This window comes from Pristiophorus japonicus, chromosome 20 (assembly GCF_044704955.1).
Source record: "Pristiophorus japonicus isolate sPriJap1 chromosome 20, sPriJap1.hap1, whole genome shotgun sequence".
Classification (NCBI taxonomy): domain Eukaryota; kingdom Metazoa; phylum Chordata; class Chondrichthyes; family Pristiophoridae; genus Pristiophorus; species Pristiophorus japonicus.
Genome location: NC_091996.1, coordinates 29,760,223 through 29,773,294, shown reverse-complemented (window position 1 = coordinate 29,773,294; position 13,072 = coordinate 29,760,223). Strand labels below are relative to the sequence as shown.

The window sequence follows — 13,072 nt, the reverse complement described above, 5'->3', positions numbered from 1 at the left end:
CTACAATACATAATTGCAATTGCTTTTTAACATTATTTTTTATAACCCTATCATCCCGCACTTTCTCCTTTTCATCACCATACTCCCTCCTCCAGCCTGCAAGAAGGAACACTGAAGGCCCAGACAAATCAACAGCCATTATCAATGCAGCTTGGTAATGGGATGGTAGAAGGTCCAGTTCAAAAAGTCAAAATTAGTTGGGTTTTCTAGGTGGACCCCACATTGCATCAAGTCCACAATTTTCTGCTCAAGATGAAAGTTTTCCACTGCCTGCAACATCAGGCCAACTCTTTGCAAGTGTTTTTTTTTCAGGGTTGCATTTTTCTCAGTATAATTAAAATATACCCTCGCTTTGAACTTTCTGTAATTATTTAATGTAATTTCAAGAAATAATCTTAACAAATAAAATCTTTACTTCATTGGCTACTCATTTCATTAAAATATTTGTAATAAACCCTGTGCCACCCAGTTCATTACCACTTACTGTGGCTACTTTGCCTGACAATTTTAAATATGTATAGAATTACTTGAAATTCTCTGCTTGCTCGCACTTACTAATTAAACATTTTTTAATTTGATAATTATTAAAATGGAAGTGTAATATTTTTATGTGGTCCAAACAACTACACAGTGCTAAATATGAACTCAACAGAGTACAGAAATTAAACAATCTAGATATATTATCATGGTTTTTCTACACTGTAATATAGAACATCAAATGGGGGCAGGTATTACCAAATAAAAATATAAAGAAATCATAGCTGTAGCACCGCAAAATCCTGAGCAGATACATCTTTAAACACGCCACCTTATTAATTACCGAAGGCATACTACCATCATCTTACTGAGACAGTAATATTTAAAACTTCACTACTATAAAATGGTCCCAAATATCACCTATATATTTGTGTTTACTTCAACACAATTCAAAAGTAGAACAAAAAGTTTTTAATGGTCACATGGGACACGATTATTTTTACATGGAGGCCAGTCTTTCGCAAAAGTAAGATTACATTCTATGCTACCATTTTGGTATATTAGGTACCATAACAATAGGATTACAAAATAGGTAGCGATGAATAGTGACCTCCAGCTGATTTGATCTCAACCTTTTACAAGACCAATCCTATTACCTTCCCATTACAGCATCTAGTTGTTACTTAAGTAAGCTCATTGTCCTGGTCTGGATGCAGATGGAAGTGCTGTATGAGCACAGATGTCTCCCTGTCGGTTGCAGGGATTGTGGAAACATTCAGATAAAACATTGGATACCAAATGGTAACTCAAATATTTCCAGAACACTTAGAAAATTCCTGCAGTTTTCCAAAGTGATTGTCTTTAGCGTTGACTGTATATTTTACATGCTTGTATTGCTCTGAGTTTATATAGATAATGACCTTCATAACCCACAGAAAAAAAGATCAAACTAGCCATAAGCAAATAAGAAAAAGCACTCAGGAAGGACTTTGCTATAAACTAAACATTAGGTGGTGCCAATGTAAATTCAATTTTAATATTTCACACATATCCATGACATATCACTTCAATAAAACTACAAATACATCAACACTACTTAAAAATACTTCTCAGAATTCTCCATATCAAGCCAAATCTTTAATCATTTTTAGGTAGTCAAGTATGCATGTGACTTCACACCATATTTTAAATGTATATATAGTATGTCTGTTTTGCATTAATGGTAGGGATTCCTGATATATAACTATTCTTTTGTATTTTGATGTCATAAAAATTACATTGCTTGTTTTAAAGATAAAATGTAATATGATGAGTTCAATATGCTCATGTGTAACATTTCTTGTAAAAATGCTTGTGAGTAATTTGGATAGTACTACAGTATGAACCAAATTCAATCTTCTATCTAAACTTGGTATTATTTTAATATTATATTGTTCCACTTTCTTGATCGTTCACTTGCTTTCCAACTTTATCAGGTATAAAAGTTTTCCAGTTGTTATTTCTATGAGATACTTCATTGTATTTACATTTCAGTGGTGTAATGCGGAAATACTTTTCAGAAATTGCCTTTATTCAGTCTAATTTTTGTGGTGATCCGGAGCTTGTTACTAATTAGTTCTAATCTCATTTTTCACTGTCCATCTACACAAAGTCTCATATGTTCTCTCATCGGGAAGGCAAGACAGTTGGAATTATCGGGGAGCTGCATGTAAACAATTAATGATATCTTTTTTTTAAAGAAACCTCCTGGAAAGTACAGAAGTGAATCAAACATTAATCCTAACTCAGCCCAGTTGGACAACTCCAGCCATGATGTATATCTCTGTGTCATATAAAACGACAATTTTACAGCATAATATATAAATACTGAAGTCTATCTCTGGGTGCCTACATTGAACATCTGCGGCACATGTACTATACGTGCTAATCGGATGAAGCAGATCACCTCCATCTGTAACTCCCCGTCTGAAAGGTCTAGTAGATCTGGTCAGAAGTTTCCATTGTAAATATTCTATTAGCAATATGTCTCACTAATACAACGCACCAATGCATTAATACACACACAAACAAACGTACATTAGATCAACCATTAAAATCGATGAATCCGCGGGAAACTGCAGTCTGAGACAAGTGAATTTTGAGGAGATAATCTAGTCTTTGTTTAACTATATTTATGCCCCATATTCACATTTCGGCTAATGTGAATCTGATCAAATCTCACTAAAAATGGGGGTTTAAGTTACAAACCACTTGTTTCTATTGACACACCTTTCAATATGTATCCTCTGTATATAACGGTCACGTTAACTTAAACCTGTTTCTAAATACGCATTCAAACATTATTCCTTGGCGAAGACCCGGTTTCATGATTTTCGATGTCCAAATGCAATAATTTGAAAATGAAAAAAAACCACCTTACCTTCTAACCTCATCCCCACTGTCAAACATTTCTGAAAACGACAATACGGACATCTCTTCCTCTGGGTTTTGTCTATTTTGCAATTCTGATTCTCAGTACAAGAGTAGCGCTTGCTATTCTGAACAGTTCTCTTGAAAAATCCCTGGGGGGGAGAAGTTTTAAAGTTATTTAACAGACAGGAGTGAATCCCGATACACAATGAAGCAAAGCTGAAAAAAATCGATCATGTACATTTCTTCCCAGGCATTCCCCGCAAAGGCAATCCCCGCCAGTAACAGTCCACTGGCATCTTTCTGCACCGTTGAAATTATATTTTTTATTTAAATGTTACGTTTATTTATTGCGGCCTCCTCTTTACTCAGGGGCCGCTTCCTCGATCAGTTTGCTGCCTCCTTTAATTCTGATTCAGTCTGAAATTGACCCGACCATTGAGTTTCATGAAATAACTAAAAACGCGACGGAAATTACCTTCAGAGTCCAAAGCGGCCGACGCGGTTAAACTCACCTTGCAACTTTCACAGGTCAGTAGACCATAATGATAACCGGATACTTTATCTCCACAAACTGGACACAGTTCATCCAGATCATCGTCATAAACGTAGTCCATCACCTTGAGCTGACGGGCTGAACAGAAACAATTAAAAATTAAGTCAAGAGTGAAATGTTCGCTATATTGTCTCGCAGACAAGAGGGTTCGAGCAGGGTGGTCGCCGATATAACCGATGTTCAGAGGAAACTGGATATTAAGAAATGTATTTTGCTTCTGACGATCTCTAAAGACAGTAATTTATAGAGACCACACTGATCATACATCAGTTTGCCATGGAGACGCTGGCCAGCCCACAGACGTAACTGAGAAATGCTCCTATCGAAGCAATCGATAACAAATGATTATTTGGGGGGGTTGTGTACACTTCTTCTGTTGTGCGATACATTTATAAAGCAATAACACAAAGTGAAATCCAAATATCTTAGTTATTAAGCAATTGTACATCTTTGAATTTAAATTCACAATGTAGTCTGTGCGTTCTACAACATGTTTGTTAGTTTTAAAAGATGTCTTTAACATCAACAAATATGATAAAAACTGTCGTCCCCTCTTCCGGATCGCCCTTCCCTCATAGTTTTTCACAAACTATTATTGGGTATTGGATACTTAGCTTTAATGCATTCTTAATGTTGTACACATTAATTAGATCCGGAACCACTCAATAAAATCGTTAATAAAAGCTCTATTCTGTCCAGCAACTTATCAACTAATAAGAATAGATACTAAAACCTGTGAGGATTTGGTATTCTGTTTATCCTGAAATGGAGAGAGAAAAAGTTGACTGGGTGAAAACAGCTGCGGCTCATTTACAGACTCACACTAAAATACAAACTGGAATTCGATGGGTTGATCAAGGCAAATGCCAAAAAGTCAAATAACACGAAACATCCCGTAATTCAGAAAACAGAAAGCAACAAAAGGCGGCTAGGACCTCCTCCAAATAGATTTTTTTTTAACTGAGAGGGGACATGTGTTCCAACTAACTAATCGCCCCTCTGAAAAAAAGTTGAATTCTTCCCTCAACTATCAAGAAAAGTAATCGCCTGTGTCAGGCAATATTGAGCTAATGAGCCATGTTTCTTCTATAATTAATAATGGGACCACGAAGCACACAAGAAGCATTATCTATTCCACAATAAATCCCATTGCAGAATGTCTTGCTGCAAGCAAGTCTGTATCTCCGCTCATATTGTCGACTAAAATTAGAGTCAGTTTTAAGCCCGGCCTAATACCACCACACATTAACGAATAACATAAGTTCAGTTTTGGAATGGTATTCGTTTTAACATTTAACCTTTAGTACTTGGCGAATCCCGAAAAAAATGGTACAATATCCTGTGGGCGTTAAATAAATCAGACCGCTCCACTCACTTACTTAAACCTTTGAGCATTCTCAGAATTGCAACATCAATTCCCTTCCAAAATATTATTAATACTTAATTCTTTCACGATTGGCATTCAGGCAATGTTAAGTAAAGCGTCGAAATCTAAGACAGAAGTCTAGACAAGTGTGGATTTTGTTGTGTAGTTTTAGACGGCGTGATATTAACAAAATCACATGTGAGTTTCAATCACTGCTGTCCGTTGGAATCACAGTTTCTTTTCAAAATCAAAGATGGTGCAACTGGACAACTTAATCCTCGCCCACAACCTAAAACCTTTAACAAGTGTCACCTATAATCGAATTAACTTATTCGTCGATTGAGTTGAAAGTAAACTGAAACTAAAGGAGTTTATTTCAAATATTTTATTGATTCAAAATTTACATATCGAAGTTGTAATAATTCAGCTGTAGAACAGCAAAAAAAAGTGGGTGTTCCCTCACCCCCTGTCTTTTCTGGATGAAAAGACTATATGAGAATAATGGGGATGTTCGGTAACAAGCAGCTGTGAGTGAAAGTGTACCCACACGGATTACTCGGTGTGGTGACTTATGCCTTGAACATGAAACGTTTATTAATAATGATTATTCATGTTATTAATAAAAAGAAAAGTGATCGGAGTGTAGCGAATCGGACAATAACATCAATGGAATTGGAACTGATTCGGGGAAATAAAACCCACACCAAATAACACCTTGCAAATGGAATTTATTCGGACATACGAAGAAGAAAATGGACCACAAAACTAAACTTAAATAAGTCGACTGACACTATCAAAGCAATTTGTTCAGTTGCACAGAGCGCTGAACAGAAACACTCCTTATTACCAGATCCAAACACTGGCAAAATAATCAGTTCTTCATTCTGTAAAGATTGGAAACTGGACAGAAACGTGTTTCTAATTGAATCTGACGGCATTTAATAAACTCAAAGCCCTCCTCTGCACTCGCACTTGCAGGGCAGCTCTATACAGAGTCATGCGAAACTTGATAAATATCGTGAATGAATCCCAGGTCATTGTGCATGTAAAATATATTTTTCGAAGTGTGTTCAATTCGTCAATTTGCTACTGGTTGCGCGTGTGAAATCTTTCTGTCCGAGGCATTTCATTAGATAAATAAAGCTTATATATGTCCAGTTACAGGCACTTGCCCTCTATCACATGCATCAGTACAGAAATCCACACATAAAACTGTGCTTCCTGAAGTCAGCACTGAGCATATGCATTTGGCCGTGGATTAAGATCTGTCTGAATTCAAATTACTATTTGAATAAACCAAGATCAGCTACACAAAAATCCGTATGGAATATTTCACTGACCATCTTAATGTATGTACAATTTTCTGTTCTGAATACATTAAACAGCCTAATGGCATCTCAGGCCAGAATCGCTTCGATTCACAACCTGACAAAATAAATGTTCCGTGCACCAGCCAGCCGCCACAGCGAGGCATCTGTGTCGCCGCACTGACATCAGCTATCGGTTCAATGATTGCATTTTAAACAATATCACGATTATTCCAAAGAGTGAAACGTGGAAGAATTGTCCATTCTGAGGTAAGAGTCGCCGTTTAAAGACAGCATTCACGGTAAACCTCAGTTGGATTTGGGGAAACAAGGAAAGCTGGCTACTTAGGGTCGTTTGGCACAATGTAATAATAATAGATATTTCAGAAGGACCAACTTTGCTACCCCAGTACCCGACAGGAACTTTACGCCTCTAGTAAGAAGTTGAAACATTTCCGGGGGGAGTGGTTTGGAGCCTGCTAATTCCCCACTTTTAAAAGACACGCGTGTTTTGACAGCAACAAGGAAGGTTTGCTCTTTGATCTAACTCGCCCCTAAAATGTTCCGCAACTGGATCCCCACCCCCACACACACTGAGCAATCCCACCTGCACCTTAGACAACATTGGGACTCGGGAATGGCACAATCTGCGCTGGCTACAACCCCCCCTCAAACCCCTAACCCCTCTCCCCAGTGCTGAATGAATGTGATGGAGAGTATAACACACCATGGGCTGGTTTGGGGGCAGCCTCAATGGGCACAACCTGACCGGGCTCCCGCGCGCCGCACAGGTAGGGAGGGTTGACCCCCTCTCGCCCCAGCCCTCGCACCTGATTGGGCGGCGGTCGTGGATTGGCAGCGGGACCAGGCAATCAGGAGCCGAGCTGCTCGGGGCCGCGCGCTCCGGGCGCCTCAGGACCAATCAGTGCCGAAGGGTGATTGAACGGTGATCTTTCCCAGCCGCGCGTTATGGAATGGCATGGGCTGTGCATGTCCCAGCTGTGGCCCACACGTTAGTCTCTTAATTCCCTTGAACTCAGTGGCCTCAGTTTAATAGAACATTAGGAGTAGGTAGGCCGTATGACCCTTCAAGCCCACTCCGCCATTCAATAAGATCATGGTTAATCTTCACCCTCAAAATTCCACTTTCCCGCCCATCTCCATATCCCTTGATTCCCCTAGAGACCAAAAATCTATCCATCTCGGCCTTGAATATACTCAGTGACTGAGCATCCACAGACCTTTGGGGTAGAGAATTCCAAAGATTCACAACCCTCTGAGTGAAGAAATTATCATAGAATGGTTACAGCACAGGAGGCCATTCGGCCCGTCGAGCCCGTGCCGGCTCTCTGCAAGAGCACTTCAGCTAGTCCCACTCCCCCACCCTTTCCCCATAGCCCTGCAATTTTTTTTCCTTCAGGTACTTATCCAATTCCCCTTTTGAAAGCCACAATTGATTCTGTCTCCAACAAAATTTTCCTCATCTCAGTCTTAAATGGCCAGCCTCTTATCCTGAGACTATGCCCCCTAGTTCTAGACTCTCCAGCCTGGGGAAACAACCTCTCAGCATCTGCCCTGTCAATCCCTCTCAGAGAAATTAAAACAAGATGGCCTCAAAATATATTTGTCTCTTGACGTCTTGTACCTTGCACAGTCAGGTGATCATTGTGACATTATTCTCCTGGCACTTTTCCTGACAGTTTTTGCAACATGCATTTCACTCCACAGTGGCTCGCACTCAACACAAAACAAAAATCACGCTAGGAGTTGTGCTTGATTTATACATTCTTGGGATGTGGGCATCGCTGGCTGCCATTTATTGCCCGTCCTGAGTTGCCCCATGAAGGTGGTGATGGGCTGCCTTCTTGAGCAGTTGGATAAAACTAAATGGCTTGCTAGGCTACTTTACAGGGCAGTTAAGATTCAACTAGATTGGTGTGGGATTGGTGTCATACAATAGGCCAGGCCGGGTAAGGTTGGCAGGCTTCCTTCCCTAAAGGACATTAGTACACCAGTTGGATTTTTATGACAATCTGACAGCTTCATGGTCACTTTTACAAATACCAGCTTTTTTTAATTTCCAAATTATTTTTGCCATCTGAATTCAAAAATAATCGGAATAAAAAGCTAGTAAGACTAATTTCATATTGAAGTAATGTTCGTGGGCTGATAGATAACAATGGATATAAGTAAGAAGGCTGGTTTCTAAATTAATTATTCAGATGATAACACATATGAACTTTTAAATTAGGTTTTAAAATCGCTTCCTTTCGCTAGTGTTTTCTTAAGGAAAAACTGCTTAATTTCTTTGTGTGGCCTGTTTAACCTCAATCCTAATTCTGACATTGCCATTAATTTGCAATGACATTTACAACATGGTATAAATAATGCCCTTTGATATTGATAAAAGAATACCACTGATCCTGAATGTGCTGTTAATTCCAAAATTTGTCACAGTCAGTAGACATTACAATTTAAGTGCAAAATTATAATGTCTATTTTATATTTTCAATTGTGTCTGATATTTATCTAGATACCTAATAAACACAGTTCTTTGGAAAGGAGTATCACACATATTTAACTTCCAATTATATTTCATGAAAATTGTCAAAGTTTAAATGGAAAAGTAAATGGAACTGTAATTCAAGTTAGGTAGTTATCTACTGTTCATTAAGTATTGTGTAGATAGATTTATGATTAATAAGAGAGAGAAAAGCAAAGATTTTTTAAAATTCTTAAAATATTTAATAATCTGTTATGTCCTGTCCTTAACAACGCCTGTGGTTGTCAAATCTATATCTTCCTTTCTGTGATGATATTACTTCTTTAATGTAATTTAAACATTTATTCTCCCTTTCTTTTTTTGTTTCTCTCCTTTCTCCTCGTCAGTTCTTTTTCTTTCTGACATTCACTTGTTTCTCCCTTTGATACTATACTTTCTACGATTCTATTCTATGACTTAGCATCATTATATTTTTCTTTCTATTTGATTCTCTTTTGTTGTTTTACCATGCACGTTTTATTCTTTACAATTTCATTCCATGATTTTTATTTCTTTCTCTTCATTTTCTTCTTTATTTCTAACTCTTTTTCAATCATCTCTTGTCTTTATTTACATTTTTTGATTTTGCTGACTCCATAATCTCCCGAGCTTTGTCCTGCTCTATCTCTTGGTGTTATTCCTGAAGTGTCTGGATGCTGTTTTTGTTTCACTCCTGGTTCTGTCCTAGTGGCCTCTTTTTTTTCTGTCTTTCTTTGTCTCCCATCTGTCTTCAAGATCGACAGGCCTTGAGTTAGTTCACAGGACAGAAACATGAATGTTGCCACTGCAATTGCAACATTCCAACAGCTGTTGTTGTTCTCATCCCTAATGTAGTATCTTTTACAAAAAATGTTAAATGTTACTATTTATTTTAGCTATTTTTGAAAGAACTGAGAAGAGCCAAAATCAGCATTGCATTTGACAATCTTCACCAAGGTAAATTTCAAATCCATTTTTTTATAATATGCACAAGATCAGAAATGAGTATTAATGCAGTACTAGAAGAGAAGGAGCGGCTTAGCACAGAATGTTTTCAAAATTACCTTAAAACAAATCTAAATTGCAGTTCTAACCGATGAAGAGGATTTATCAGAATGTTTGCTAATAATTTCAGTTAAATCTTTTCCTAAAATCATCACTTAATACATCTTGGTAACAGAGGGTAACTTTCAAAGATATTGTCACATATGGCTACATATGTAAATGGAGACTATTTCACATTTCAAGCTCTCCTAGAAAACGGTAATGTAAATAAAAACGGTCATATTTCAGTTAAAGCACAAAGTTTTTCATACTGCACATTTTTTAAAATGGGAACATCATGGTCAATGTACATTACATAGCCATTCTGTGCACAGGTCAGAGTAGGAAAATGTAGTTATATTGTATTAAGTAACATCAAAATTACAGTTAGAACTTGTATACATTTTTAAAAGCCCACCATAGGGCTTTTAATCTCATGAAATGTAACTATTCATGAAATGTAACTACTGGTGTTAACTTATAAATAAACATATTTTTCTCTATTAAAAATTCCTTTACTGATCTAATTTGAAGTTACTTTATAAACAGGATAAATAAGGGACACTGATGTACGTGTAGCTGGGGCACTAAAATCTTTCATCCCATTGAATGCTGAAACGATAATCAGCTGTCGGTTGTTTCAATATATTAACTGCAGTGTTTTCATTTCAGTGTGGCTCAGTGGTGATTCAATCATAAATTATAGTTAAATTGCAGTCCTCAGAGAACACTAAGGCCTTGTCAGAAAGTTCTGTGCAGCTACCTTTCCAAATTCATTTAAATATTGACTATTATTTATTTGTCAAATATAGTTGAAATCAGTTTTTTAAACAAAGGTCATAATATAGATGCAATAAACTTTGCATAGACCCAGTCTCTGACCACAATCTCATTGCACAATTGATTACTGCTAATATTTGTAGTACACTTCTTACAACAGTAATCCTCTGTGAATGTTCGAATATGTTAGACAGATGCTGTTCACTCCTTCCTATTTCGGTATATCACAAAATTATGTTCTAAATAAGCATGAATATGCATGTACCTTTTTTTAATAATAATTTCTTAGAAAATAAATTAATAAAACTATATTTTCAAAATATATATAATTTAATGAATAATCAAGTGCTGACTTTTTTTATTCAGCAATGAACATATGTATTTAAAGATGTAAAGTTTGGTAAGAAATACTTCATCAAATGTGAGGCATTTTATTAAATAAAATTTGCTCTTTTCTACTAATTAGATGTGAATCATAAATATATTGGAACTCACATTAAGGAAATACATTATAATCCATTTAAAGTGTTATTATTCCCAACTATAATTTTTGATGTATGATGTGTCATGTATATAACCATATTGAACACACATTGCAAATATCCCCCCCTCCCCCCAAAAAAGATTCAATCTAAAAGATATCTTTGAGAATTAGAATTCAATCAAACCCACCCAATGTCTTTGGAATGTTGTAATTTTCTTAGTGATTTGCTTAAAAAATTACTTTATATCAAATGTAAATGTACATTTAGATTTTTGAGGCTTCATGAAACTACAGCAAACATTTCTACTTTAAGAAATCTTGTTAAGCAATAAATAAAAAACCATATGCGAAGACAATAATGTATTTTAAACAATTTTCTTGAAATGTGAATTCTTAGTGTATGACAAATGCCAGAATATCATAAACCAAAGTTGCAAAGGATTTCTTTGAAACAAATGCAAAAGGTTTCTTATAAACACAAGAGCTTCACAAATACTAACTCCTGGGAGCTCCGTAAGGAAATAATTTGACGATAATACAGGATTAATTTCATCTGTTTCTGAGCTCATGTAAAACAAATGGTGATCACTTGTACTCCACCCTTTTCAGTTGTTACTTGAATATCTCCAGTAAATTAAAAGTATTTCATTACTTGCTTACCTATTTATAATTTTATATAATTTTTTAAGTATTCTTTTGAAGTATATTTGTAACAAAATACTTATTAAACAATATAATTGCACTTTTATGACAACATTGTTTAAAGTATGTTATTTACTGGTGCTGTACATGTAGTTCTCTAACAATGTACATGGTTAAAAAAAATGTTTCCAGAATATAATGTGTTTTCTACTGATTCAATTTTGCTACTGCTATTGCAATGTAATTTTCCTTGTTATCAGAACAAGCAAATAGCAAACATGTACCATTTGCTTATTAATACAAAGTGCCTGAGCATTCTAAAAGGCTGCAGTTTTTTTTAAACATATTTAAAACTTCTTCCCAAAATCCTTTGCATTGTCAATTACTGCATATTAACTATATTTTTATGAAGACAGCACTAAGGTTTAGTCCAGCTAAACTGTAAAATAATGACAACTTCAATTCTACTTCGTAAGAGCAGTGTTATTCTTTGAACTGGATGAATTTGTGAGTCTATTACATGTTATGTGCCACCGTTCCCAACTTATTGACAACATTATGTGTGCTCCCAGAAACATGGCTTGTTCTTTCAATCTTTCAATTAGTGATAATTTTCTTGATCCATTTCTTTTTAATGTTCACATTCAGAAACAACGTATCTTATATTTTTCCATTTTTTATCTTGCCAGGTAAGATTGAAGTAAATCATTGAGTTTAGTTTTATTTACAATTAGACTGGCAATATTTCTGGAGTATCTTTATAAAATATAATTATAATTATGAATATTGCTAAGAAATGAATCATCTCTGATATGTTCACCATTCTAGACTCATCTATTATTCCAAACCTCAATTGCACTTTCAATAAACTTTGACATACTTTAACATAAAATACTCTGTAATTCAAAGTTGGTATTCTACTGAAACACAATTTTATAATCTCATAGTACAATGAACTTGCTTATTTCACCAGAACTCTCTCATGTTGCAAGTCTTATATGTAGCAGATCAAATCTTTACAAATGTTTGAAAATACTTACACGTATCTGGAGCAGTTTGTTTGATGGAATTGCAGGGAGCTACCAAAGCAGGACTGCCAGACATTACTCCTTTAAGAGAATCCGCTCCAAACAGTTTTACCTCTGGCCTAGTTAAAATGATCTCCTAATTTTAAAAAAAATTCAAAAGAGTTGAAAAACTAAGATGGTATGCTTGTTACTGAACTCTGATCAGGATGTGTTTCAGTACTGCAGTAAACTGCACAGGCCAGATCATGATGGGGGCTAATCACAGGAATAAGTGTCTAGTCTAGATATTTGATTGGCTCCGTTGGTCAGGTGATCTCGTGGAAGATGATAAGAAATCCTAGTTACAAACTGACAGAATGGCAGATAAGGTCTTTTTTTTAAACACAGATAGTACAAAAAAAATAATTAACCAAGTCATGAAATGAAAAGAAAGGCTATATAGGGAAGGATTTGCTGAT

The 13,072-nt window shown here is 36.0% G+C and overlaps 1 protein-coding gene across 2 annotated transcripts in view; it reads right to left on the bottom strand.

The window, feature by feature from the left end:
- LOC139232461 (nuclear receptor subfamily 5 group A member 2-like) overlaps nucleotides 1-12,831 on the bottom strand; it is a 125,982-nt gene extending 113,151 nt beyond the window's left edge. The window contains exons 1-3 of one of the 2 annotated variants that reach the window (XM_070862678.1): nucleotides 12,627-12,831; nucleotides 3,402-3,520; nucleotides 2,897-3,038 (exon numbers count right to left, since the gene is read on the bottom strand). In XM_070862678.1, the coding sequence (XP_070718779.1) occupies nucleotides 2,897-3,038; nucleotides 3,402-3,520; nucleotides 12,627-12,690 (325 nt within the window). In that variant the 5' untranslated portion in view covers nucleotides 12,691-12,831. Of the gene's footprint in view, nucleotides 1-2,896; nucleotides 3,039-3,401; nucleotides 3,521-4,175; nucleotides 4,258-12,626 lie in introns of those variants that run through there. The other variant, XM_070862679.1, reaches the window with a different exon arrangement.
- Between the last annotated feature and the right edge of the window lie 241 nt (nucleotides 12,832-13,072).